At 40.3% G+C, this 27,117-nt stretch overlaps 1 protein-coding gene across 3 annotated transcripts in view; it reads left to right on the forward strand.

Annotated features, from left to right (window-relative positions):
- The window catches only part of Nr6a1 (nuclear receptor subfamily 6 group A member 1), a 172,552-nt gene that overhangs the window by 20,799 nt on the left and 124,636 nt on the right, over nt 1-27,117 (forward strand). For all 3 annotated transcript variants that reach the window (XM_051167183.1, XM_051167186.1, XM_051167184.1), the window contains exons 2-3: nt 14,923-14,964; nt 26,427-26,471. In XM_051167183.1, the coding sequence (XP_051023140.1) occupies nt 14,923-14,964; nt 26,427-26,471 (87 nt within the window). The remainder of the gene's footprint in view (nt 1-14,922; nt 14,965-26,426; nt 26,472-27,117) is intronic.

Here is a 27,117-nt window from a genome sequence, read left to right on the forward strand (position 1 = left end):
TGTGTGTGTGTGTGTGTGTAGAGGGGGAGGAAGGGGGCCACACCTTAGGGAGACAGACAGAGAAGGGGAACCTGAGAAAGTGAGATTGCAAGAGCAGTACCATAGCTTTTTAAGGAGAACTTGTGCCACCCCAAATAGTTATTTACCAAACTATAGAACACTAAAGGTAAATTTAATAAAAACAAGATTGTGGCTGAGCATGGTGGCGCACGCCTTTAATCCCAGCACTCGGCAGGCAGAGGCAGGTGGATTGATGTGAGTTCGAGGCCAGCCTGGTCTACAAAGCAAGTCCAGAATAGCCAAGGCTTCACAGAGAAACCCTGACTCGAAAAACAAGGAAAAAAAAAAATCAAAAACAAGATTGTGTTAAGTTCTAGTCATATGGGGAATTGCTTACCAAAGTCTCTGATTAAACCTTTGCTATAAAGGGTGACTAGTAAGCATTAGAGAGGCCACACACAGGTCAGACTGATGTCTGATGTCATCAGAAAGGTTTACAGGGAACTGAAAAGATAATACCTGGTTTTGTTTGTTTTGTTTTTCAAGATAGGGTTTCTTTGTGTAGCCTTGAAAACTCGCAGAGATCCACTTGCCTCTGCTCCTGAGTGCTGGGATTAAAGACATGTTCCACTACACCTGGCTAGCGTGATTTTCATTTTAGGTAAATTAGAAAGCATTGGGGCTTTAAAATTTATAATTACTGTAAATTTAATTGCCACTTTAGTGCCACTTTGTTAATAAACAGATACCTGATATAATTACCCTGATTAGACCTGATATAACTACCCTAATTAGAATCTAGATAATAATTTGATTTAAAAAACTGGTATTATGAGGCTGGAGAGATGGTTTGATGGTTAAGAGCTCTGTTTGCTCTTCTAGAAGATGGACATTCCCCTGAACCCACGTGGCAGCTCATGACTGTAACTCCAGGCCCAAAGGATTCTCTTTTGCCCTCTGTCACCAGGCACATACGTGGTACACAGACATAGATATAGGCAAAATACTCATATGTGTTCAATAAATAAATAAATCTTTAATGCGTATGGGTGTTTTGCCTACATGTATGCTTGTGTACCATGTTCGTGTCTGGTGCCTTCAAAGGCTAGAAGAAGGCATCGGATACATATGGTTGTGAGTTGCCATGTGTATTCTGGTATTCAAAGCCAGGTCCTCTGAAAGAGTAGCCAATGCTCTTAAGTGCTGTGTTCTCTTTTTAGCACATAATTTGGTTTTTAAATAAAGACTTAGTAAATTATGGGTATGTTTGTGTACACTCAAACATATGTGTGGTGCCAGGAAGAGGGTGAATCCTTGAGATCTGGAGTTACAGGCATTTGCTAGAGAACCAGGTTGCTATGTAGGTGCTGGGATCCAAGCTCCAGTTGTCATGATGGTATAGCAAATATTCTTGCCTGCTGAGTCATCTCTATGTCATACTTTGATTTTCAAAGATACGTCTTTTCTTTTTACTTTAAAAAAAAAAAAGGTTTATTTATTATGTATATAGTGCTCTGCCTGCATGCGCACCTGCAGGCCAGAAGAGGGCATCAGATCACATTATAGATGATTGTGAGCCAACATGTGGCTGCTGGGATTGAACTGAGGACCTCTCGAAGAACAGTCAGTGCTCTTAACTGCTGAGCCATCTCTCCAGCCCAAGATACTTCTTTTTTAAAAGATAATTTCCTCCCCTTTTGTTGTTTTAATTTTTTTTGACACAGGGATTCTCAGCATCTTTGGCTGTCCTGGAACTCTGTAAGCCAGGCTGGCCTTGAATTCAGAGATTCATCTGCCTCTGTTTCCGAGTGTTGAGATTAAAGGTGTGCACCACCACTTCCTGGCTTATATTTTATTTATTTAGGTTTATCAAGACAGGGTTTCTTTGTGTGATAGCTGTGGCTGTCTTGGACTCGCTTTGTAGATTTTATTTAATTTTACATTTTGATGGTTTCTTCAAATACAAAGGGAAGAGTTTTATAACCTTGTTTTAAAAAGTTTGTTGTATATATTATTATTACATGAAGAGGCTTCCAGCCTGAATAATAATAATATTATTATTATTAATTAATTAATAATGCAAATTAGGGCTGGGCATAGTGGCGTACTCCTTTAATCCCAGCACTCGGGAGGCAGAGTCAGGTGGATCTCTGTGAGTTCAAGGACAGCCTGGTCTACAAAGGGAGTCCAGGATAGTCAAGACTACACAGAGAAACCCTGTCTCGAAAAACCAAAAAACACCCAAAACAAAATAATAATGCAAATCATTATTATTTATTATTGTAGAAGCCAGAAGAAATTTAATCCCCTGGAAATGGAGTAAGCAGTCTCATGTGTCGCGGGAACCTGGGCTCTCTGCAAGAACAGCTACTGAGCCACCTCTACAGTCTCCCTTTTAAAATTTTGAGACTATTTCTCTTTACATAGCCCTTGCTGTCTTGGAAGTCAACTATGTAAAGCAGGCTTACATCTGGATGTTTTGTCTCTGAGTTCTGAGTGCTGGGATTAAAGGCATTTGTTACCATGCAGAGTGTCTTAGTTAGGATTTCTGTTGCTGTGTACAGACACCATGACCAAGGCAACTCTTATAAAGGAAAACATTTAATGGTGCTGGCTTACAATCTCAGAAATTTAGAACATTACCCTCCTGGTATCATGGAAGCAGACATGGTGCTAGAGAAGGAACTTTGAGTTCTACATATCGATCTGCAGGCAGCAAAAGGACACTGTGTGCCACACCGGATATAGCTTGAGCATATGAGACCTCAAAGCCTGCCTCTACAGTGACACACATCCTCCAAGGCCACACCTCCTCCAGCAAGGCCACACCTCCTAGTAGTGCCACTCCCTATGGGGGCCATTTTCTTTCAAACTACCACACAAGCCCAGTCTGTATTATTTTAAGTAGTATATTTGCACTTTATAATAAATTGCAGAGAAGTTTTCTTAAGTTGTGGTTGTAATAATTGATTGTCCAATTTTCTTCTGTTTTTCATTTTTCTTTTTTTCTTTTTCAAGATAGTTTCTCTCTGTAGCCCTGGCTATCCATTGCAAATCACACACAGAACCCTCAGTTTTTCTTTTTTTTTCCTTAGAGCATGCATTGACTTGTTCTTTATTTAAAAGAAAGGTTCTGTCTAACAGATTTCTTAGTTGAATTGTGATTCCGTAGCTCTATTAGTGGCAAATGTTAACATGATGAATCTTGGGTATAGTGTCTTTCTATAAGAATTATGTAGTTAGTGGTTTGTCTTTGCTTTAAAAATTTTTTTAAGACTCATTTTTATTACTTTATGTGTATGAGTATTTTACTTGTGTATGCATCTGTACACTGCTTGTGTGCCCTGATGCCTGAGGAGGAGGTGAGATTCCATGTGGATGCTGGGAATCAAACCTGGTCCTTTGATAGGAGTTCTTAACCACTAAGGCAACTCTCCAGGCCTGCCTTTGCTTTTTCTTAAACTGAGATTTATCCTGTGCTCGTAGTTACATGTAGAAGTTTTACATGGAGAGTGACATTGCCAGATTACCTGTGGGAGAACTGACAGTAATTAAGAGACTTTGCTCAGAGATAGAACTCAAATCCATGGTGGCTACCTGCAGGGCTCCCCTTGTTGGAATCTGCAGGAGCCTCTGATAGAGGAGGAGCCGAGGGTCCATTTGTACTTTAAGGTTGGAAATGTTGCTTTAGTGTGATGTGAGAATTAAAACCATACAAAAGTCAGCTAGGCATGGTGGTGCACACCTTTAATCCCAGTGCTCAGGAGGCAGAGGCAGAGGCAGGAGGATCTCTGAGTTCTGAGCCAGCCTAGTCTATAGAGTAAGTTCCAGTTCATCCAGGGCTACACAGAGAAATCCTGTATTTAAATACAAACAAACAAAACCAAAAGTAATGCTTTCTCCATTTTTAATGACAGGGACAGATATGCTCTGAAAATTATTGCCTTTAATTCCTGAGTTTATTTTTTTATTTTTTTGCTGGTGTTTTGGATACCTCTGTGTAACTTGAAGGTCAGTTTATAGTTTCTGGCTTTAGAAAACAGATAAGGAGTTTTAGAGCAGATGTTTGCTAGTTGGGAAGGCAAAGAAGCTAAGAGTCCCTGTTAAACACTGTCTTTGGGTATGTGACACAGAAGCAGATCTCTGAGTGCAATGGATAGGACTTACGATACCTAATACCTTTTAGGAAATGAAGCAGAATAACATTAGTCTACCTATGTGCCATCGGGAACAAGATAAGGAATGAACAGTGGAAACTACAGTCATGAGAGACATACTGTGATGTGATAGGGTTTGTAGTATGTCTATAGAGCTCTAATTTTGAGGTCTTCTTGTATTTCAGTCCGCCTTGTTGCTCTCGTAGTATATTCTTTCTGACAGTTGTGGTCACGTTGACTTACTCAGGAATGTGAAGCATATTCAGAGGATTGGTGAGGTCAGACCCAAGCAGCTGTCTGCCACATGATCTTACTCAGGACTCCTGTTGCTTCTGGTGCTTCACTTGATTTTGAAGTACAGGGAAGTAAAGATACAATTCCAGTAACATGTTTGTACTGCTGCTGTACACAATAATGGTAGAACTTTCCCTCTAAGTCCACTGAGCTTATTACAACACGACAGGGAGAACTGTAAAAAAACATGTGCCATGCACGTGAATTTCTGAGTGGGGGAAGGCAGGCAAACTAGGATCTGTGGCACTTAGTTATTTCATTAGTTGGGTTATCTGAGATATTGGATCTGAGGTTGATGCAAAAGTTAGTTTCCTATCAAGGAGCTGTAACCCCATCAAGAGATGAGCCAACATCTCAGTATTATTGAGTGTTAACTTAGTAAAGCTATTCTTGAAGTGTTGGTGAGTTGAGTTTGTTTCTTAGAGCTCTTCCAAGGTGGTTTAGATTTTTAAATTAAGAAGTCTTGGAGCTGGAGAGATGGCTCAGAAGTTAAGAGCACTGTCAGCTCTTCCAAAGGTCCTGAGTTCAATTCCCAGCAACCACATGGTAGCTCACAACCACCTATAATTTGATTTTATGCCCTCTTCAGGCCTGCAGGTGTACATGTAGGCAGAGCACTGTATATATAATAAATAAATCTTTTTTAAAAAAGTATTTCCCAGGCTGGAGAGATGGCTCAGAGGTTAAGAGCACTGCCTGTTGTTCTTCTAAAGGTCATGAGTTCAATTCCCAGCAACCACATGATGGCTCATAATCATCTATAATGAGATCTGGTACCTTCTTCTCTCATGCAGGCCTTACATGCAGGCAGAGCACTGTATACATAGTAAATAAATCTTTAAAAAAAGATGGGGGCTGGAGAGATGGCTCAGAGGTTAAGAGCACTGTCAACTCTTCCAAAGGCCCTGAGTTCAATTCGTAGCAACTACCGAGTGGCCCACAACCATCTATAATGTGATCTAATGCCCTCTTCTGGCATGCAGGTGTACATGCCGGCAGAGCACTGTATACATAATAAATAGATCTTAAAAAAAAAAGTTTTTCCCAAGTCTATTTATAATTGTGGTTTTTGAGGTGAAGATTAGAATTTTGTCACTTACGATAATACTTAGTTTAGTCTGAACATTTACTATGTTCTTGATATAATATAGAGTATTTTATTATTTAATTTGAGACTTACAACATGACTGAAGTTTTATGACTGGCATAAGTCCTATTTTCATTTTTAGATGAGGAAAATTCTGAATTCTTGAGACTGGTTATTTTTTAAAATCATAAAAATTGGGGCTGGAGAGATGGCTCAGGGGTTAAGAGAACTGACTGCTCTTCCAGAGGTCCTGAGTTCAATTCCCAGCAACCACAACCATCTATAATGTGATCTGATGCCTTCTTCTGGCCTGCAGGTGTACATGCAGGCAGAGCACTGTATATATAATAATAAATAAATCTTTTAAAAATACTTATAATGGGAGCTACAATGGAATGGAAGTGATTAGAGATTATAACTTGTTCTTTTAGTTTTTTTTTTTTTTTCTTTTTAATTTATTTTGTATACAGTGTTTCACCTGCATGTATACCTGCAGGCCAGAAGAGAGTACCAGATCTCGTTATGGATGGTTGTGAGCCACTATGTGGCTGTTGGGAATTGAACTTAGGACCTTTGGAAGAGCAGTCAGTGCTCTTAACCTCTGAGCCATCTCCAGCCTGTTGTTCTTTTAGTTTAAAAACAAGAATGTAATGTACTGTTTTGTCTGTTTGTTCTAAGACAGGTTTTTTGGTAGCCCTGGATGTCCTGGAACTCACTTTGTATACCAGGCTGTTCCTGAATTCAGATGAATGCTAGGATTAAGGGTGTGCCTACCACCACCCTGTGAAAATGTATTTTTTATCTTTTATTTATTTAACACTTTTGTGTTTTTAGATTAATTTATGGGTATGAATACTTTGCCTGCACATGTATATACATGCCAGATATCCATGGAGGTTGGGCCAGGCATGCCTTTAATTCCAGCACTTGAGAGGCAGATCTCTGTGAGTTTAAGGCGAATTTGGTCTATAGATGGAGTTCCAGGACAGCCAGGGCTATGACATAAGAAAAACGTTATCTCAGCAAACCAAAACAACCCCCTCCTCCAAAAAAGGGCGAAGGAATTAGATTCCCTGGATCTAGAGTTACACATGGGAGCTGCTGTGTGGGGCCTGGGAACTGAATTCAGGTCTTCTCCAAGAGCAAAAATGCACTTACCCACTGAGCTACCTTTCCAACCCAAAATGATTCACTCTTAACTCAGGTTCTTCACATATTAGTATTAGATAATTGTCTTAGAAAGGTTTCTAATGACTGAAAAAGACCATACCCAAAAGCAACTTAGGGAGAAAAGGGCTTACTTCATCTTATATTTATGGGTAACAAATCTATTACAGAAGGGAGGGAAGTCAGGGCAGGAACTAAAGCAGAAGCTATGGAGGATTATTGCTTCTTCTTCACTATTTGTACAGTAAGTACTCTGCCTGCATGTGTGCCTGCGTGCCAGAAGAGAGCACCAGATCTCATTATAGATGGTCGTGAACCACCTTGTGGTTGCTGGGAATTAACTCAGGACTTTTGGAAAAACAGACATGTTCCTAACCTCTAAGCCATCTCTCCAGCCCGGACTATTGCTTCTTGGTTTGCTCTCTTGACTTGTTTTCTTATGGTGCCCAGGACCACGTGCTTAAAGATAGTACCACCCACAATGGGTATATTAATCATTAATCAAGAAAATGCTGGCTGGGCTTAGTGGCGCATGCCTTTAATCCCAGCACTCAGGAGACAGAGGCAGGCAGATTGCTGTGAGTTCGAGGCCAGCCTGGTCTACAAAGTGAGGCTAGGCTAGCCAGGGATACACAGAGAAACCTTGTCTCCAAAACAAAGACAAAGACAAAAACAAAACCAAAACCAAAAAACCAAAACAAAACAAAACAAAAAAGCTTAACGTTGCTTTGAGCTGGAGAGATGGCTCAGCGGTTAAGAGCACTGACTGCTCTTCCAGAGGTCCTGAGTTCAGTTCCCAGCAACCACATAGTGGCTCACAACCATCTGTAGTGTGATTTGATGCCCTCTGCTGGCCTGCAGGGGCATAAGCAGGCATAGCAGTGTATACATAATAATAAAGAAATAAAGCTTTAAAAATTAAGAAAGAAAGGAAGGAAGAAAGAAAGAAAGAAAGAAAAAATGCCCCAATGCCCCACAGGCTTGCCCACAGGTCAATCTGCTCGGGGTATTGTCTCAATTTTGGTTGTCTCTCCAAATGAGTGTAGTTGTGTCAAGACAGATTTAAGCTAGATAGCACAGTAATATATATCCCTGAAACTTAAAAATAAACGTGTGTGTGTGTGTGTGTGTGTGTGTGTGTGTGTGTGTGTACATGAGCATGTGTGTGGAGGTCTAAGGACAACTTTGTGGAATTGGCTCTTAGGTTCTACCTCTGTGGGCTCCAGAAGCTGAGCTCAGATCGACACACTAACACCATTGGACAGTAAGGAGCATTCACTATTCACTGAGTCATCTTGCCGGCCCCAAGACTGCAACTTAAAGAAAAAAGTTTAATTACTTAAATTTTTTTTCTAATATTTTATGTCTACATGTGTGTAGACATGTGTGTTTGTGGACAATATCCATGTTCTGTCTCAGGAGACCAGAGTTCCAGAGAGTTGTGAGCTGCCGTGTGGGTGCTGGGAATGGACTCCAGCAGCCAGTGCTCTTAATCACTGTGACATTTTCTTTTTTTTGTTTTTTGTTTTTTGGTTTTTTTTTTGTTTTTTGTTTGTTTGTTTGTTTTCTGAGATGGGGGCTGCAACTTTTGATCAGACTCCAGATCTGAGAGGAATGCCAAGAAAGTAGATCTCCTTTACTGAAGATGAAATGAAGGCACAGGGAGGGGAAATTGTATAACATTACCAAATAGCTTCTTATACCAGTGCCTCTGGTGTATCACTTTGTGGTTTATTTTTTATTTTTTATTTTTTGGCTTTTTGAGGCAAGGTCTCTCTGTGTAGCCTTGGCTGTCCTGGACTCGCTTTGTAGACCAGGCTGGCCTTGAATTCACAGTGATCCACCTGCCTCTGCCTCTCAAGCTGGGATTAAAGGTGTGTGCCACCACGCCGGGCTGCTTTGTTGTATTTTTATATAATTGTTTTAACATTAAAGCTGGTATTTTTAGTCTTTATGTAAATTATGGGGAGTTTAGAAATAGGAGTTTACACATTACCTTTTCAAACTTTAGAGTGTGTCAGGAAAAAATAAGGTTGTGAAAATAGAATTTATTTTTGTAATTTAAGGCTGTTAATGTCATGCTAAAGAAGAAGGGAACAGGATTTGGGAATGGACAAGAAAACCATTAGAAAGAAGAGAAGAGAGATGGCAGTGTCTTACTATTGCTAGCCTCACACGTCTTGTTTGACTTTTGTGATTCATTTCATGTAATGCTGTACAGTAACTATTTAAGTCTGTAAGATAGAGACAACAGTAGTGACTTGGAAAGCATTCTTATGAAGTATCAAGCCAATGCTTGGCATACTAAAAATTAAAATAAGTAGCATCTGGCAAATTATTTTATACTTTTTCCTCTATATATGCATTTTGAAGTTTCTTTGAACTCCAAACTGAATAAATACCAGTCCTTGTTCCTCCAAAGAACCAGAAATGATAAATAAAACTGTTAGAGGTTCATCAAGCCATACATTCTTTTGGAGAAATGTTTGCACTGTACTAATGGCCTCTGACTCATCAGACCATTGTGTCCTAGGCTAGTTTCCCTTTCAGGTTCTGGAGCCAGAGCCTTGAAGCTGTGTGTGTGTGTGTGTGTGTGTGTGTGTGTGTTTTAAATGTCTTAATTGAAATTTGTAAATTTGGTTTGGCCTTTCTACATTTAGTCTTCTTTCAAGGCTATAATTAGAAAAGCTAGAAGCCTGAAGAATGATATGAAAGGTGATGTAGGTTGATCAGAGGATGTTACTAATGTTTCCATAGAAATTCAGGCACTCACAAGCTGCATTCACACCCAATACATAAATATGTGGGCATAATAGGTTATATAACTAAGAACCCAAGTATGCCCCCTATACTTCCTGTGTATGTATGTTTAACTCCTTAGACGTCACATTAGAGAAAATGGAGTGAAATTGAGAAGTTGGTGTTTTGTTGCAAATGTGATCTTGACTTTTGTAAAGGTGGAGAAGGCTTACTGTTACTTGAAGCTCTGCCAGCTGGTTTTTGTGCGGATAGGAAGTGCATTCAAAAGTGGGTTTGTTGTTGTTGTTTGTTTGTTTGTTGTTATTATTGAAGTATGGCTTGCCAGGTTACCTGTAAAAAACAAAAGCCTAATGGCTGAAGTGATACTCACTTGCTGGACAGAAAAGCAAGAGGGAGGGAGATGTGAATTTAATGACTAGCCAATCCAAAGAAAAGTGGTTTTAAGAGCTGCTTGGGCTGGGCGGTGGTAGCACACTTTCTTAATCCCAGCACTCAGGAGGCAGAGGCAGGTGGATCACTGTGAGTTCGAGGCAGCCTGGTCTACAAAATGAGTCCAGGACAGCCAAGGCTACACAGAGAGACCCTGTCTTGAAAAACAAACAAACAAACAGAGCTGCGTGGACCTGGAGCTTGCTTAGAGGCCACGGACATGACCGAATGGCAGGCTGTGGTCAAGCTGCTTTTCTTCTCAGGCTTTGACCAAGCCAATTTTATACCAGAAGGATCCTAGAAGATGGGTGGAATTGGTGGCAGGTCTTGAAAAGTGAAACCATTTCCTAGAATTTCAGGGACTGTGCACTATTTGTAGGTTATCCCAAGCAAGCTCTTGTTTTTTAAAAACTCTATGTACTTTGAATTTTCTGGTTTATATCTTAGAACTCATTATATTGAGTACATTTGGGCTGGCATTGAACAACTTCCTTTATACATACCTGGATTTTTTGTGATTTACAGGGTAAAAGCCTCAAACTTCTCATATATGGTAGTTAAAGATTTTTATGATACAACTCTGCATTTTGCTCCTCTGTTTATTGCTCTCATATGCCATGTCCTCTGAATTTTGTTCCTTGGATAGCCTTGTTGAGTTAGATGCCATCTCCCTCCCCATAATTCCATGCTCTGATTGCTATTTCTCTTTTCCTTTTTATTTTTTTTTAAATTTTTTATTATTAATTTATTCTTGTTACATCTCAATGGTTATCCCATCCCTTCTGTCTTCTCATTCTTCCCTCCCTTCCCTTTTCCCCTTATTCCCCTCCCCTATGACTGTTCCTGAGGGGGATTACCTCCCCTACTTCTCTTTTCTTACCAGTACTGATTATAGCTTTTAAGCATACCATTAGATCTGGCCCCCCCCCCCCAAGACAGGGTTTCTCTGTGTAGCCTTGGCCGTCCTAGACTCACTTTGTAGACCAGGCTGGCCTCGAACTCACAGCGATCCGCCTGCCTCTGCCTCCCGAGTGCTGGGATTAAAGACGCCATCACGCCCAGCTCACCATTAGATCTTTATAGCAGTCTACAGATGAAGATATTGGATCACACTGGTGAAGTCACTTTCTAAGCCAACACAATTTGTAAGTAATGGTGCCAGAACTAAAATGTATTCTGGAGCTGATGAGCTGACTTAGGGGTTCTTGCTTTGTAAGCCTGAGGACCTGAGTTTGATTCCTGGAAGCTACAAAAGGGTGGAAGGCGAGAACTGACTCTAAAGATTTGTTCTCTGACCTCTACATGTGCACGTACACACATAAACACACACATCATACACACACACTCACAGAATAATAAAGTTTAAAAGCTGTTAAAATAAATAGGGCTGGTGAGATGGCTCTGTGGGTGAAGACACTTGCTACCAACCTGATGACCTGAATTCAGTCCCCAGAGTCTACATGCAGAAAGGAGAGAACCAGTGCCCTCAAGTTCTTCTCTGACCTCTACATGTGTACATGCACATGCACATGCACATGCACACATGTACCTGTGTGAGCACACATGAAATAAAAAAAATGAGTCTGACTTACTACTGTGTACTATCTCAGTTGTATGTTGTCTGGTGTATGTTTTCAAAATGTTTTATTTCTTAAAGTAGGTTTGAATCTTTTTGTGTGACTTTGCATGTGCATGTACATTCATGTAGAAAGACCAGAGATCAATTTTGGTGTCATTCCTCAGGATGTGTCCACATTGTTTTTTGAGACAGGGTTTCTGATTGGCTTGGAATGCACTGATTAGGCTAGGCTGGCTTTCCCAGTACTCAGATTACCATGTGCTACCATGCCTGGCTGTGGTGGTGGTGGCAGCGGTGGCTACTGCTGCTGTTACTCTCAATCTCCTCCCCTCCCTCCTTTTAAAACAGCTGCTCAGCTCACTCTGGCGGGGAACTCTATGTGTCTCAGACTAGCCTAGAACTTGATCTTCTTGCCTCAGTCTCTTTGGTGCAAGGGTTACAGATGTGTGCCACCACAACCAGCATTTTCAGTTTTACCCTTAATGAATTTAAGTAGTTATGTGAATTTGGTATAGTGCCACATGCCTGTACTTCTAGCACTCTAATCTCAGTATTAGGAGAAAGGCAAGAGATCAAATTTCAAGTTTGAGATCAGATTGGAATGCATAGTGAGATCCTGACTCAAAATTGTTTTTCAGCTAGGTATGGCGGTGCATGCCTTCACTTGGGAGGCAGAGGCAGGTGGATCCCTGAGAATTTGAGGCCAGACTGCTCTACAAAGCGAGTTCCAGGACAGCCAGTGTTACATAGAAAAATCCTGTCTAGGAAAAGGAAAAAGGTTTTAGTGAGTATGATGGCACACAATTTTTATTCCCAGCACTCTCTGTGAGTTCAAGGCTAGCCTGGACTACATAGCGAGCACCAGAACATCCTGGGCTACATAGTGAGACCCTATCTCATAAAATCAAACTAGAACACCGCCACTTTTGGTTTATCAGTCACTAGTCACATCTCAAGCATTCAGGTATGACATGTGGCTGGTGGCTACTGTATTGGGCATTGTAGTTACACCACATATCTATTTTTATAAAATTTGTGTTTGACGGCACTATTCTAGGTTTTTAAAGTTGAAAATAAGGAACCTGCTATTTTCTCCTACAAGTTACTATTTTGATAGTTGCTTCATTGTGGGGCAATGCTATTTACCACTTTAGTTTTTTGGAGGGTGAGTTCTTCAGGTATTTACTTAGCAACCCTATCTGGGATGTGACTGTATTCTAACTCTTTCAAGGTGGTTGATTTGACTGAACAAAGGGCACAGCTTCTTTGAGGGGAAATCAGTGAGCTCATAATCAGGGAAGATAAGGCAGACAATAAACAGACCTGAGCTGAGTGATCCAGAAAGGATTAGCGCTCTCTCTCTCTCTCTCTCTCTCTCTCTCTCTCTCTCTCTCTCTCTCTCTCTCCACAGAATGTCTCTGTGAATTCTATATACCAAGCTGGCCTCAGATACAGAGATCTGCTTGCCTCTGCTTTCTGGGTGCTGGGATTAAGGGTGTGGACCGCCACACCTAACTGGAAGCTATTAGTACAAGTATTAAGTAAAGTATTCGGGGGTTCTTGGCTGGTGTTTAAGAACACTTGCTGTTGTTGGGGTGGGCCCGAGTTTGATTCCCAGTACCGTGCTGAGTGGTGTACTTATAGCCAGAGTTTCCTATGATCTGATGCTCTCTTCTGGCCTCTGTAGGTATCCGCATGTACACATATACATAAAAGTTTCAAAATGAAGGATTTTGCAAAGCCCTGTATTTTTTTTGAACTTCAGATTTTAATGGGGGCCTGATTGTGATGTACATTGTAAGGTTAGGAGCCTGTGGGATCATGAAGAGAGCCACTGAGCTAATTAGAGCAATCTCAAGATTTTTTTTAGATTTGCTTTATGTGTATATGTGAAAGCCTGGATGTACATGTGGGCATAGCCAAGTGCGTGCCTGGTGCCTGAGGAAGCCAGAAGAGTGTTTTTGATGTTGGCTCCTCTGGAACTGAAGTTATAGGTACTTGTTAGTTGCCTTGTGTGTGCCAGGAACTAAACCCAGGTCCTCTGCAAGAGCAATAAGTTTTTAACCACTGAGCCATCTTTGCAGCACCTAAGGCCTTTCTTTTGACCCTAGACCCTATTCTCTTCTCTCTCTCTCTCTCTCTCTCTCTCTCTCTCTCTCTCTCTCTCTCTCTCTCTCTCTCTCTCTCACACACACACACACACACACACACACGTCTCTCTCTTCCTCTTTAAATTTTATCCTTGATTTTTAAAAACTCAATTAATTATGTATACAGTATTCTGCCTGTGTGTGTGCCTACGCTCCAGAAGAGGGCACCAGATCTCATTATAGACTGTTGTGAGTCACCATGTTGCTGCTGGGAATTGAACCTTTGGAAGAACAGACAGTGCTCTTAACCTCTGAGCCATCTCTCCAGCCCTATCCTTGATTTTTATTTTATGTGTATGGGTGTTTTGCCTGTATGTATGTATGTCTGTGTACCATGTGTGTGCAGTGCCCTTAGAATCCAGAAGTTACAGATGGTTGTGAGCTGCCATGGGGGTGCTGAGACTAGAACCCAGAAGAGCAGCCAGTGCTCTTAACCACTGAGCAGTCTCTCCATCCCCTGACCCTAGGCTTTTTTATTCTTATTCTTCACCTTGTACCTCAAATTTAATATTATATCAAGCTTGAATTACAATAGTATATGCAAGATGTTGTCTCATACGTTTGAACATAGTGTTCTTTATTGGATTTTGAAACCAGCTCCCTCCTTCCTTTTCTTTTCTCTTTCTTTCTTTTCAAGACAGGGTTTCTCTGTAGCCCTGGCTGTCCTCGACTCACTTTGTAGACCAGGCTGGCCTCGAACTCACAGAGATCTGCCTGCCTCTGCCTCTCAAATGCTGGGATTAATGGCGTGCGCCACCATGCCCGGCAATGATAATCTTAAGTAAGTTCATCTTGTATGATATTTATAAATTCCTGTCTTGTTTATTTTGCTTTCTTTTGTGACCTAATTGATACTATTAAATTTAAAAAAGTTAAATGAAGTTTAATTTTCTTATTACTTTGTATTCTAACAGAGATTGGCATTCTTATTTATACAACTGTGCTATTGTTTATTGAGCCCCTAGTATATGCTAAGGAATGTGCTAACCTCTCTAACTCTGGTACATGTTTTTAATCTCCATTTCTATTCTTATGTGATGAAATGGAAACTCGGACAGGGGGTCTGTATAGTAGGTAACTGTTAGGCCAAACTAATTTTTGAGTCTAATTTGGGGTGTGGGAGTGTTACTGAAAATTGAACCCAATATTTTGCTCATCCTAGACAAGGACTGAGTCACATCTTAGCCTGAAGTCTGAATCTTTCCCCATTAGGTGATATTTGATTTTTAATATTTAGAGTCAGCTTGGAGAAATTAAAAAAAATAATAATCATTTTTTTCCTTATTGTTCTCTCTTTAGGTTTCTGTCAGGATGAATTGGCAGAGCTTGATCCAGGCACTAGTAAGTTCTAAAAGTTCCCTAGTGTTTGTTGTATGAAAAGGTGTGACTGTATACTTACAAATGTCAAACTTAAGAGATCTTGATATTCTTTTTGCTAAGTTCTCTTAGCAACTAAAAGAATGATATTCTGCCTTTTCTACTGTGAGATATACTTTTTAATTTGCTATATTGTTTGCTGGCCAGATATATCCATTTAATAGAAAGTTATTTGCTGAAAATTTTTGTTTAAAACAGATCCCTTTGCTCAGTTTTCCATACTCCAGTGAAACCAGCAGCAAAACAGTGTTGGATTTATGTACATACTCAACCATATATTCAAAACTTACTTCCTTCCTTCCTTCCTTCCTTCCTTCCTTCCTTCCTTCCTTCCTTCCTTCCTTCCTTTGACACAGGGCCCTTCTATGTATCCCTGCCTGTACTGGAACTAACTATGTAAACCAGACTGGCCTTGAACTCAGAGAAATCCACTAGCCTCTGCTTCCTGGTTGCTGGAAATAAAAGCATGTGCCACTACAACTGGCAAAAATGTTTAAAATACTACTTTTCACTGTTTATTAAAAGAAGGTACACTACTAAACTTTTCTCATTGCTCTAACAAAACACCTGACAGAAGAAACTTACTGAGGGATGGTTTATTTTTGCTCATAGTTTTAGGGTGCAGCTCACCATGGCAGGGGAAATGTGGCAGCCAGGGCAGATACAGTTTTTGCATCAGAAGTGTGAAGCAGTTAGTCTATATTCAGGAAGGAGATAGACAGGGTTGTGTCAACTATTGAGTCCCCCAGCCCATGGATGGTGCTGCCCACATTGAGGTTTGCTCACTGTCTCAGTTAAAGCCATCTGGATATGCCCAGAGGTTTGTCACCTAGGTGAGTCGAAATCCTTCCAGTCAGTAGTGAAGGTCAGCTATTCAAGTATCATAGCGGCTAGCTTGTTTTTTCCCCTCCCTTCTCCTTCCCTCCTCTCCTCTCCCCTAAGCTGCTCTGCCTTCTCTCCTTTCCTTCTTCCTGTGTGTGTGTATGTGTGTGTGTGTGCATATGTGAACATGCACTTGGAAGCCAGTTATGTGTTCTCCTCTATTTGTTCTTCAGATGATGGTGATGATGATGGGGGGTGGGGGGAGGGTGCAGGATTTCTCACCGATCCTGAATCAAGCTTTGGAGATCCATCTGTCTCTCATTTCCCCAGTACCAGGGTCATGGGCACACATCACCATGCCTGACTTTTACATGGGTATTAGGGTATCAGCATGCTGTGCAACAAACCTTACTATTTGCTTTCTCCCCAATACTCTGATTTCTTGATATTTTCTTTTTCTTTGAGACAGGGACTTACAGTTCAGGCTGCTCTCAAACTCAATATGTAGATGGTGATGGCTTTGACCTCCTGATTCTCCTGGGTGTTAGAATTACGAATGTATTTTACCATGCCCAGCTTTATTTATTTATTTATTTATTTTTTAGAATTATATAATTGATGACTTTGTGCCAGTTTAATTTGTAAAGCATTTGCATCTATCTTATTAAGATTAGGATATGAAAGACCATCTCAAGATCTAGTTAAATGATATTCTTCAAGACTGTGTAAGTCTTTTTAAAAAAATATTTATTTATTGTTTATATAGTATTCTACCTGCATGATGTGTGGCCATACCCAGAAGAGGGTACCAGGTCTCATTATAGATGGTTGTGAGCCACCATGTGGTTGCTGGGAATTGAACTCAGGACCTTTAGGAAGAGCAGACTGCACTCTTAACGTCTGAGCCATCTCTTCAGCCAAAGATTGTGTAAGTCTTGATCATAGTCGTTTAAATTTCCTGTGCTCTCACACTGTGGCATGAAGTATTCTGGCACATGATTATAATTGTTAGAGAAATAAACATGAGTGTGTCTACTGTGTATTGACCCTTTTTTGCTGTAATGCTAAAAGGTCAAATGGTAATTCAGATTTAAAATTTATGAGATGGTGTAGAGTTACCTCCTGGCTGTAGGACTTTTAAAGGGTCATGGGGCTAACCAGTATGTTATTAGGTGAGTGATGAAGCTTGTCTTTTACCCACTGGCTAATATCATCCCTGAGAAGATGGACGTTTTCGTGTATTTTCCCCATACACTTTAAAATAAATATTCATATGTGTTCAGTTAGTGCTATATTGCCAAACAGAATAAATCTATGATATTTATCAAATGCCAAGGAATTATATTTGCTTTAAAATATATTAACTAATTGTGTATGTCGGAGGTGTGTGGCTGCCACAGCATGCATGTGGAAGTCAGAGACAACCCGTGGGGGTTAGTTCTCTCCTTCTGCCACGCCTATTCTAGGGGTCAAGAGTCGGCTGCCGGGCTTTGCAGCAGAGGCCTTTCCCCACCGAGTCATCTTAGCAGTCTTAGACTTGGCTATTTGAAATTCACAAAATAGAAAACCAGTTGTATATTATGACCATAGATTGCATATCAGTACAGTAGATAAGGGTTAATACACTTTTTTGTTTTTGTCATTCTCTTATGGTTAGCCTTGGTATGAGGAAAGATAAATTCAGTTATTTTCCTGAGCCATGGTCCTGTCATAGCATTTTTCAGTACTAGGAAGGCACTGATATTTTGTAAGCAGTCATTCATGGACTATATAGAAAACACACCAAATAATTAAAAACTAAGTGAAACATTATGTTTTTCTTTACTGCAGGCCCAGGCCTTAGCCTCATAACTTATGCTTAAGAATAGTTTTTACCTTCACATATTAGCGATATACTAGAAATATTTAGAAAGATAATTTACAAACCTTGAATTTAGCAGGTGACATCCAATTCTGTATTATTCTTTATGTAGTTCATGCCATTTGTTGAGAAAAGCCTTGTGTACATGAGCTCTTTTACTGAGTATGGTGGTTTACAGACTTCCCCCTTACATAAGGATGAACATGATTTTATATATCACTATAGAATTAGAATCACCATGAGGCTGGAGAGATGGCTCAGCTAAGAGCACTGACTGTTCTTCCAAAAGTCCTGAGTTCAATTCCCAGCAACCACGTCGTTGCTCATGACCATCTAAAATGAGATCTGGTTCCCTTTTCTGGCATGCAGGCTTACATGCAGGCAGAATATTGTATACATAATAAATCTTGGGGGAGAAAAAGAATGGGAGTCACCAAAAATGCCCCCCCCCTCAAGACAGCGTTTCTCTGTTTTTTGGTTTTTTTGAGACAGAGTGTCTCTGTGTAATGGTCCTGGCTCCCCTGGACTCACTCTGTAGACCAGGCTGGCCTGAAACTCAGAGATCTGTCTGCCTTTCCTTACTGAGTGCTGGGATTAAAGGTGTGCACCATCATACCCAACTCAAAAATGACTTTAAAAATTGTACTTAGTGTATGTGGGTAGTAATCTCAGTTCCTGCATCACTTTTATGAAGACCGTACTTTAGTTTTGTCTATCTCTTTGAAGAAACATGTAAGGTTATAATTATTGTAATATAGGGTTAACAAAAGTAAAATTTATGATCTCAGTCTATGTAAAGTGTTGGAGTGTGAGTGTGTACAAACTTAACTCTGTCAAACTATAGGAAGCTGTAAGACTGAGGTGGGCTGTGCATGCTGTATTAGATTTTGGTTGTTATTATTATATACATATTTTAAAGCCAGGATCTTTCTTTTTAGCCTAAACTGTCTTGAATTCACTATAGTCCAGTCTGGCCTCAAACTCAATGTAATCTTTCCTCCTCCTCCTGAATGCTGGAATTATAGGTGTGTGCTACCAGGCTAAACCTGATGATAATGGCGGTGATAGTAATGATTATAATGATTTTAAGATTTGGTGGATGAGCCATCCTTCCAGCCCTTATTTTTATTTTTAATTACATGTATGCACCTGTGTATATCTGCATGTGAGTGTAGGTGGCCATGAAGGCCAGAAGGGGGTGTTGGATCCCTTGGAACAACAAGCGTTATATGTGATTATAGTCACCTCACGTGAGTACTGAGTATTGAACTCAGGTCCTCTGTAAGAGTAGGAAGCGTCTGAGCCATGTTTGCCAGATCCCTGATTTTTTTTAAAAAGATACTGCATTTTCTGTGTATTCTGACTAGAAGGAATAATACTCATCACATGTTATTATTTTTTACACATTAAATTGGGAGTAAAAGAGTTCTCTCTTAATTGTATCTTTGGAATTTAGAGATCCTAATGTCTTCCCACTGCAAATTCTTAGTGGGAAAAGCCTATATTTGTTTGTTTTGTGACAGGAACACCTTTGCAGCCAATTTCCAGTTGTGCTTTGTAGTGGTTATAGGTAGCAGATTTGGGACAGCAAGCAGAATATGTTGGAACTAGTTAAGGGAAGACTTCCTTCAACTACCAGATGTTCTTTTAATTACTTTTTCTGTGGTAGAACAGATGGACAGCCATGCTTCAAATATGAGCTGCTGTTCACATTCTGGCTCCTTCCTACAAGTCCTGGGCTTCCTAGAGTCCAATGTTATGGCCCAGGTTCAGGCTAAGTTCATTTCTACGAGAAGTGCCCTATACTGTGCCCATAGCATAAGCTGGGTACAAGGGCAGTCAGAGGTCAAGAGAAGTTCAAAACAGCATAACCTTTCTGTGCTGTGTGCAAATAACCCGTTTGCCCCGCACCCTGAGTTTTCCCTCAGCTACTGTGTTTACCATGTAGTTGTAAAACTCAAAAGAACAAGGGTTGCCTTGGTACAAGGGAAATAGAGAATGAAGTCATTGTTGCCTAAAACAGGAGAAATAAGTGATTTATTTTGGGGGCCAATTAAGCTATAAAACTGGAAGAGTAAAGGAACCTGTGATTTCAAGACAGAACTTGCTCTGATTTCTGACCTGCAGACAAGAGGCTCCCCAATAAAGGCTGTCAGCTTCCTAGGCTAAATTATTAATTCCTTTCATGCCTCTCAGGGATTGTAAACACCCATAATACAGGGGAACAATTGGTACTGTTCAGTTACGGGGCAGATAGAGGGTCAAAGGGTAAATAGTTGGATTAGCAACAGCTGTTCTTTCTTCCCTAGTCCAACTTTTGTCTCTAACCTACTTCCGGAAAGTTGTTCCTGAGTTTCTCTTCTTGTACTATGATCCTAAAATAATCATGGAGAAAACATCAACAAAAATTGAAAATACCTTTATTCAGTTTTCAAAGTTGAAGTTTCTTTTTGGTTTATGCTTAGTCAGAGGAAAGCAGCTGCTTGCAGTTAGATAGATTTGATTTTTTTTTTTTTTTTTTCAGCATTTTTTTCTTCCCAACTGGTTGAGGTTGCTGGTTTGGTTGAATTAAGAGAAAAACAATAATTTTGTTTCAACTGGTAGTAGAAAGTTGTGTTTTTCTTTAAAACATTAAAATGAAAGCACAAGAATCCCTAATTTCTCCACTAAGAAATAAATGTTATTTTTCATTCAAGAGTAGTCAGTCCTTTCAGAGCCGGGCGTGGTGGCGCACGCCTTTAATCCCAGCACTCAGGAGGCAGAGGCAGGTGGATCGCTGTGAGTTCGAGGCCAGCCTGGTCTACAAAGTGAGTCCAGGATGGCCAAGGCTATACAGAGAAACCCTGTCTCGAAAAACAAAACAAAACAAAACAACAAAAAAAGAGTAGTCCTTTCAGGTTTGTGTTTGAGATCAATCATCTTTTACATTAGTAAGAATCATATTGCATATATATTTTTGTTTCCCATTATCCCTTATATGTTTAGAGCATTGCCCCCAAGTCATGAGACATTTGTTTTAATAAATATTTTTTTAAAAGACTTATTTATTATGTATATAGTGTTATGTCTGCATGTAATGACTGCAGGCCAGAAGAGGGCACCAGATCTCATTATAGATGGTTGGGAGCCACCATGTGGCTACTGGGAATTGAACTCATGACCTTTGGAAGAACAGCCAGTACTCTTAACCTCTGAGCACAACCATCTGTGATGGTATCTGGTTCCCTCTTCTGGTATGCATGAAAACAGGGCACTCATATACATTAAAAAATAAATTAACCTTTATAAGAATAGTGTAGGTGCTAGGGATGTATCGGTGATTAAGAGCACTATCTGTTCTTCCACAGGACCCAGGTTCAGTTCCCAGCACCCACATGGCAAGTCACAACCATCTGTAACTCCAGTTCCAGGGCCTGTGATGCCCTTTTCTGACCTTTGCTTGCAGTGTTTGCACATGGTGCCCAGACATACATGTAGACAATCCTCACAAATATAAAATAAAAATAAACCTTCAAAAGGGGGTTACATAGTACAGATAAATACAAGCATTGTCTGCAGCGAGTCCACTTAAAGTTGAATAGTAGATATCAAGAAAGGAAGAAAAATGCTATTAAAATATTTATTTTTGTCTTACTTTGTTTGTGCCATAGCACATGTGTGGAAGTCAGGGGGCAATATTGAGTGTTGGGCCTCTCCGTTCACTTTGTGACAGAATCTCTTCTTGTTCAGTGCTGCATATTGCCCACAAACTTCTGGGGAACTCTTGTCTCTGCCTCCCACCTCTGTAGGAGTGGTGGGATTATAGGTGCATGGGTTCTGGGGATCTGAACTGAGGTCTCATGTTTGGATGGCAAGAAGATTATTCACCTAGACTTTGTCCCAACCTGATAAATACTATTTATTGGACATCTCTTATATGCCAGAAACTGCGTATATTGAGCAGTTGTATGTAGGAGTATGCCACATGAGATCATTTAAAGCCGGGCATGGTGGCACACACCTTTAATCCCAGCACTTGGGAGGCAGAGGTAGGCAGATCATTATGAGTTTGAGGCCAGCCTGGTCTACAAAGCAAATCCAGGACAACCAAGGCTACACAGAGAAACTCTGTCTCCCAAAACAAAAACAAACAAACAAACAAAAGATCATTTGATAGATCTGACTTTATAGGACTGACTTATTTAATACAGTATTGCTTTTTCTTCTACTTTCCAATATATGCCAAGCTTTAGCCACAGTATAATGGCCACAGTTCTGATAAGGGTTGCTGGTTTAATAGGAAAGATAGACATAAACTTATGTGGCTTTAACCATATACTAATAGCTGACATTTTTACAAAGTGTTTCACATTGATTTTTTTTCATTAAACACTTATAAAGGCTATTTTAAATATCCCATATTTAGAACTGTGAGGCCTGCTTGAGAAGGCGAAATAACTTACCCTAAAGTATGCCATGAGCCCTTATTTAAGCTGATCTATCCTGTCTGTAGCATCTTTCATTTTGATGTCTCAAATGCTGATCGTGGGCCTGAGGAAATAGCTCAGTGGCAGAGCCTTTGGCTAGAGTGAGCAAGGTCCTTGGCTCAGTGCTCATGATCATCTTCATCATCATTGTTATTGGAGACATGGTCTTTGTGTAATTCTGCATGGCCTGGAACTGACTTTTTGTAGACTAGGCTGCCTGTGAACTCACAGAGATCTGCCTGTTTCTACCTCCCAAGTGCTATTATTAAAGGTTTCCAAAAAAAAAAAAAAAAAAAGTTTCTGCCGCTACACATGGCCTAACTTTTTATTTTTATTTTCTTAAAAGAGTTTATGTGTGGCAAGATGGCTAAGGGTGTAGAGGGATTGTTACTCAAGTTTGGTGACCTGAGTTTGATACCTGGAATGCATATAAAGGTGAAAGGACAGAACTGATCCTGTAGAGTTGCCGTTTGACTGACCTTGCCACATAAGAGATGGAGGGCCTCCCATCATACATACAACAACAAGAGATAAAGCTTGCCAGGTGGGTAGTGGCACACGCCTTTAATCTGAGCACTGGGGAGGCAGAGGCAGGTGGATCTCTGGGTTCAAGGCCAGCCTTGTCTACAAAGCAAGTCCAGGATAGCCAAGGCTACACAGAGAAACTCTGTCTCGAGAAACCTATGGAGAGGGAGAGAGGAAGCAAGCTTATATATATTTTTGTGTGTATATCCATGTGTAAGTGTACTTTATATGTATATACAAAGAGTTAAAAACAGTATAATGATTTTTTTTTTCGCTGCCCCCCACCCCCACCCCCACCCGTTTGAGACAGGGTCTGGAACTCATTTTGTAGGCCAGGCTGGCCTTGAACTCACAGATCTGCCTGCTTTTGTCTGAATGCTGAGGTTAAAGATATGTAACACCATACCCAGCCCAGCCAATATAATGATTTATACATATATGATAGAGTTTTCTAACATGCAAGAATAAGAATAGGCTATTTTAACATGCCATTTGATCATTTGAGCATCTTTTGCATTATAGGATGGGATATATTTTGGACACAAACTGGAACAATTCACTGGGGAATTAGATAGGCAAAGAGATTTCTTTTTTGCTCAATTTCAGGACTATTGTGTTTTTTATTAGACAGTTTTTTTTGTTTGTTTTTATTGTTTTTTTAAAAGTTTGTTTATTTATTTATTTATTTATTTATTTATATTATGTATAAAGTGCTGTGCCTGCATGTACACCTGCAGGCCAGAAGAGGGCACCAGATCTTATTATAGATGGTTGTGAGCTACTATGTGGTTGCTGGGAATTGAACTCAGGACCTCTGGAAAAGCAGCCAGTGCTCTTAACCTCTGAGCCATCTCTCCAGCCCTTGTTGTTTTTGGAGACAGGGTTTCTCTATGTAGCACTGGCTGTCCTGGACTTACTCTGTAAATCAGGCTGGCTTCGAACTTACAGAGATCTGCCTGCCTCTGCCTTCTGAGTGCTGAGATTAAAGGTGTGCGCCACCACTGCCTGGCAGAGACAGATTCTTTCTTACAGCAATTAAGATAAATTTACAAGTCTGCCTGTTTTCCCTTAGCATCTCCTCCCCCATAGCATTCTCTCAGTGCTCACGTGGTCTATGGTTTTAGTAGTATCTGTGCTTCTAAAGCCCCATCTCAAATGCAGCATCACCTCTAGATCAGGCCTCCTGAACGTGGCCTTTTGCTGGGCAATGTTTTGTGATAGGGTTCTTTGGAACAAGGTGGGGGTGGGATGAGATTGAAAGTTTGGGCTGAACTTCCATTCCCTTGACCTCTGCCCCTATTTCAGAGTTTACACTGACTTGTAGGCATTCTCTGTGGAGCCAAGAATTTAGCAGTTGTTTACAATTGATGAAAAGATAGTTGAATTCAAAGGCAATTGTTGAGTCCTTGCATAGTCATGGCTGTCTGTCACTATCTGGTGGGTGCAGGGAATGCTGGAACACTTAAGTCTGGGGGTTTGAATGGATGACTGAGAAGGAATGTTTTTAAAAACAAAAAAAACCTGAGACTAGGGTATAGCTGTTATTTTTCCCCTCTAGGGAGCAGAATTGTAGCAGTTTGAGATGACCCTATGTCTATGTCTGTGTGATGAGGGAATATTGGTACATCAGCCAAAGCAAATGTGTGAGGGTCTGTGGACAGCTTTGTGGAGTTGATTTTTTTTTTCTGGCTTTAGGTGAGTTCCAGGCCTGTGTGCCACATGCTTTTACCCACTGAGTCATCTCTCTGGCCCTCATATTTCTTAAAAAATGCTGAAAATGGTTGTTTGAATTCAATACTTTGCATTGGAATGTATGAGAACTTGTCACTTTAGTTTTGTTTTTCACTTTGAAGACTAGGCTGGCGTCTAACTCAAAGTGATCTTCTGCTTTCCAAGTGCCAGGCTTAACAGAGTTCACTACCACCCAGCAATTTTAACTTTTTGGTTTCTTTGTTTTTTGAGACAGGGTTTCTCTGTGTAGCCCCGGCTGTCCTATCACAGCAATCCTCCTGCCTCTGATTTCAGTGTGCTGGGATTAAAGGCGTATGCTACCACACTCATCTCAATTTTAACATTTTTTAAAGTAAGAGTTTTGCATGATTAAGAGAAATGGAATATATTTTAACAAAAATTTGGTTTTCTTTTCATTTGCCAAGTTTCTAAAACTGTTCTACCAAATCAAACCTTAGCTTCAGCTTCCCACTTAGAGAACAGGTTCCATATCACATTATATGCATTCATGCCTCCTTTCCCCCACTTTTAATTTTTTAATTTTTTTTTTCAAGACAGGGTTTTTCTGTGTAGCCTTGACTGCCCTGGACTCACTTTGTAGACCAGGCTGGCTTCAAACTCACAGAGATCCACCTGCTTCTGCCTCCCAAGTGCTGGGACTAAAGGCGTGCACCACCCCACACCCCGGGCTCATTTATTTGTTTGTTTGTTTGTTTATAGAAAGGATGTTATGTAGCCAGGGTTGGTCTTGATACCCTGTGTTGTCAGGGCTGGTTTTAATTCAAGATTTTCTTGCCTTAGCCTCCTAAGTGCTAGAATGCATGTGTTTGTCACCATCCCAGACCAAAATTCTCTTACCTTGTAATTAATTGCTCTAAGGAAGGGACACTCTAAAAGCCAAGAATAGAGGTGGGGTGGTGGCGGTGCATGCCTTTAATCCCAGCACTCAGGGAGACAGAGGCAGCAGGTGGATCTCTGTGAATTCCAAGACAGCCAAGGCTACACAGAGAAACCCTGTAGGGGTGGGGGTGACAAAAAAAAAAAAAAAAAAAAAAAGAAGCTTAGAATATATCAGTGAGATGGCTCAGCCAGATAAGTGACTTGCTGCCAAGGTTGGCCATCTCTATTCAGTGCCTGTAACCCAAATAGTGGAAGGAGAGAACCAATTCCCGCAGGTTGTCCTTTGACGTACACATGTACACGCTAAAACATGAGCATGCATACATGAATGTGCATGTACAAGCACACACAAATGTAAAGCTTAGAATGTTTTGAAGTGTTTACTTGTAGCCCACTTCATTCATTGATCAAACCTTCAGAATTGGCTTCCTTTTTTGTGTCAGGAGGCTTGAGCCTAGTACTGGCAACAGTCAATAGTGGTTGCCTTGGTGGCACTGCACATCTTTAATTTGAACAGAGGGGTAATGGTCTCTGTGATTTCAAGACCAGCTAGGGTCATATAGTAAGGTCTCAAAGAAAGAAGAAAGAAAAGAATAAATGGAACATCCAGTGGTTTTTAATATAAGCTGAATTGTACTGGCAGTTACAAGGGTTAACTGCTGGAAGTGACCCTATATGGAATTCTTGACATAGCACAGAATACATGGAAGGCAGAGTCATGAGAATCAGTAGTTCAAGATCATCTTGGGATGCACAGTAATGCAGGCCAGCCTGATTACATGAGACAGTGTTAGAAAAAAAGAATGCACAAGTGAAAGCTTACATGCTGACATCTGTGGACGCCTGTGAATCCTGAGGTCTTCATCTATAAAACTGGAATGATCCTTGCTCAGAGTCATTGTAATAAAACAAGTAACAGAGCATATGTGAGTTACCCAGTGTTTACCCACTAGTTATTCCTGCATCTTTCTCCGTGGCTAAAATAATGAGAGTAAGATTTTTGACTTGTTTGTTAATATTTAACAAACATTATTGTTTTAGGTCAAATTAAGTATTATCTTGTTTACTTTCCCAGCAGCTCTATGAAGTGAATCTGAGCTCTAGTTGTTTCTACTTTGCAGATGGAGAGACTGACAGTTTAACACTGGGCCAAGGTCACACACCTGGTAAGTGGTGGAGCTGCTCTATGTGACCCCAAAGTCCCTGGTTTTTTTTTTATATGTTTTTAAAATTGAAATATGAAAATTTCATACAAGGAAATGCTCCTATCTGAAAATGTAAGTTACAGCTGTTTTCACAAGTGTCTTAACCATTGTAATCTATCTTTAAAATTCTCTTCTACTTTTTTTCCCTTTTGGTCCACTACTCAATCCCTATAGGAAACCTAGTAACCTCTTATTCCTTGTTTTAAAATCTTACGTGAATAGCTTAATACAACATTTGCTTTTTTGTGCCTTTTTAGCCCAATATTTGATAGTAATCCATGATGTCAGTGTTAATGGTTCATTTCTTTTCCTCCTCCCTTTTTTACTGTATATATAAATATATTTAGTGTGAGGGAGTGCATGTGCCACGGTGCACATATGGAGGTCAGAGGATGACTTGTGGGAGTATCTTCTCTCCTTCCACCATGTGGATCCCAGGATTTGAACTCAGGTTGTTAGGCTTGGTATCAAGGGCCTTTATCTACTGAGCCATCTGACTGGTCCAGTAGTCCATTTCTTTTTATTGCTGAGTAGTATTCCACTGACAATATCTCAGATAATATATCTGTTAGCACCTGGGCTGTTTTTACCTTATTACAGATAAACC

The sequence above is a fragment of the Acomys russatus genome, chromosome 24 (genome assembly GCF_903995435.1).
Source record: "Acomys russatus chromosome 24, mAcoRus1.1, whole genome shotgun sequence".
In the NCBI taxonomy this organism is placed as follows: domain Eukaryota; kingdom Metazoa; phylum Chordata; class Mammalia; order Rodentia; family Muridae; genus Acomys; species Acomys russatus.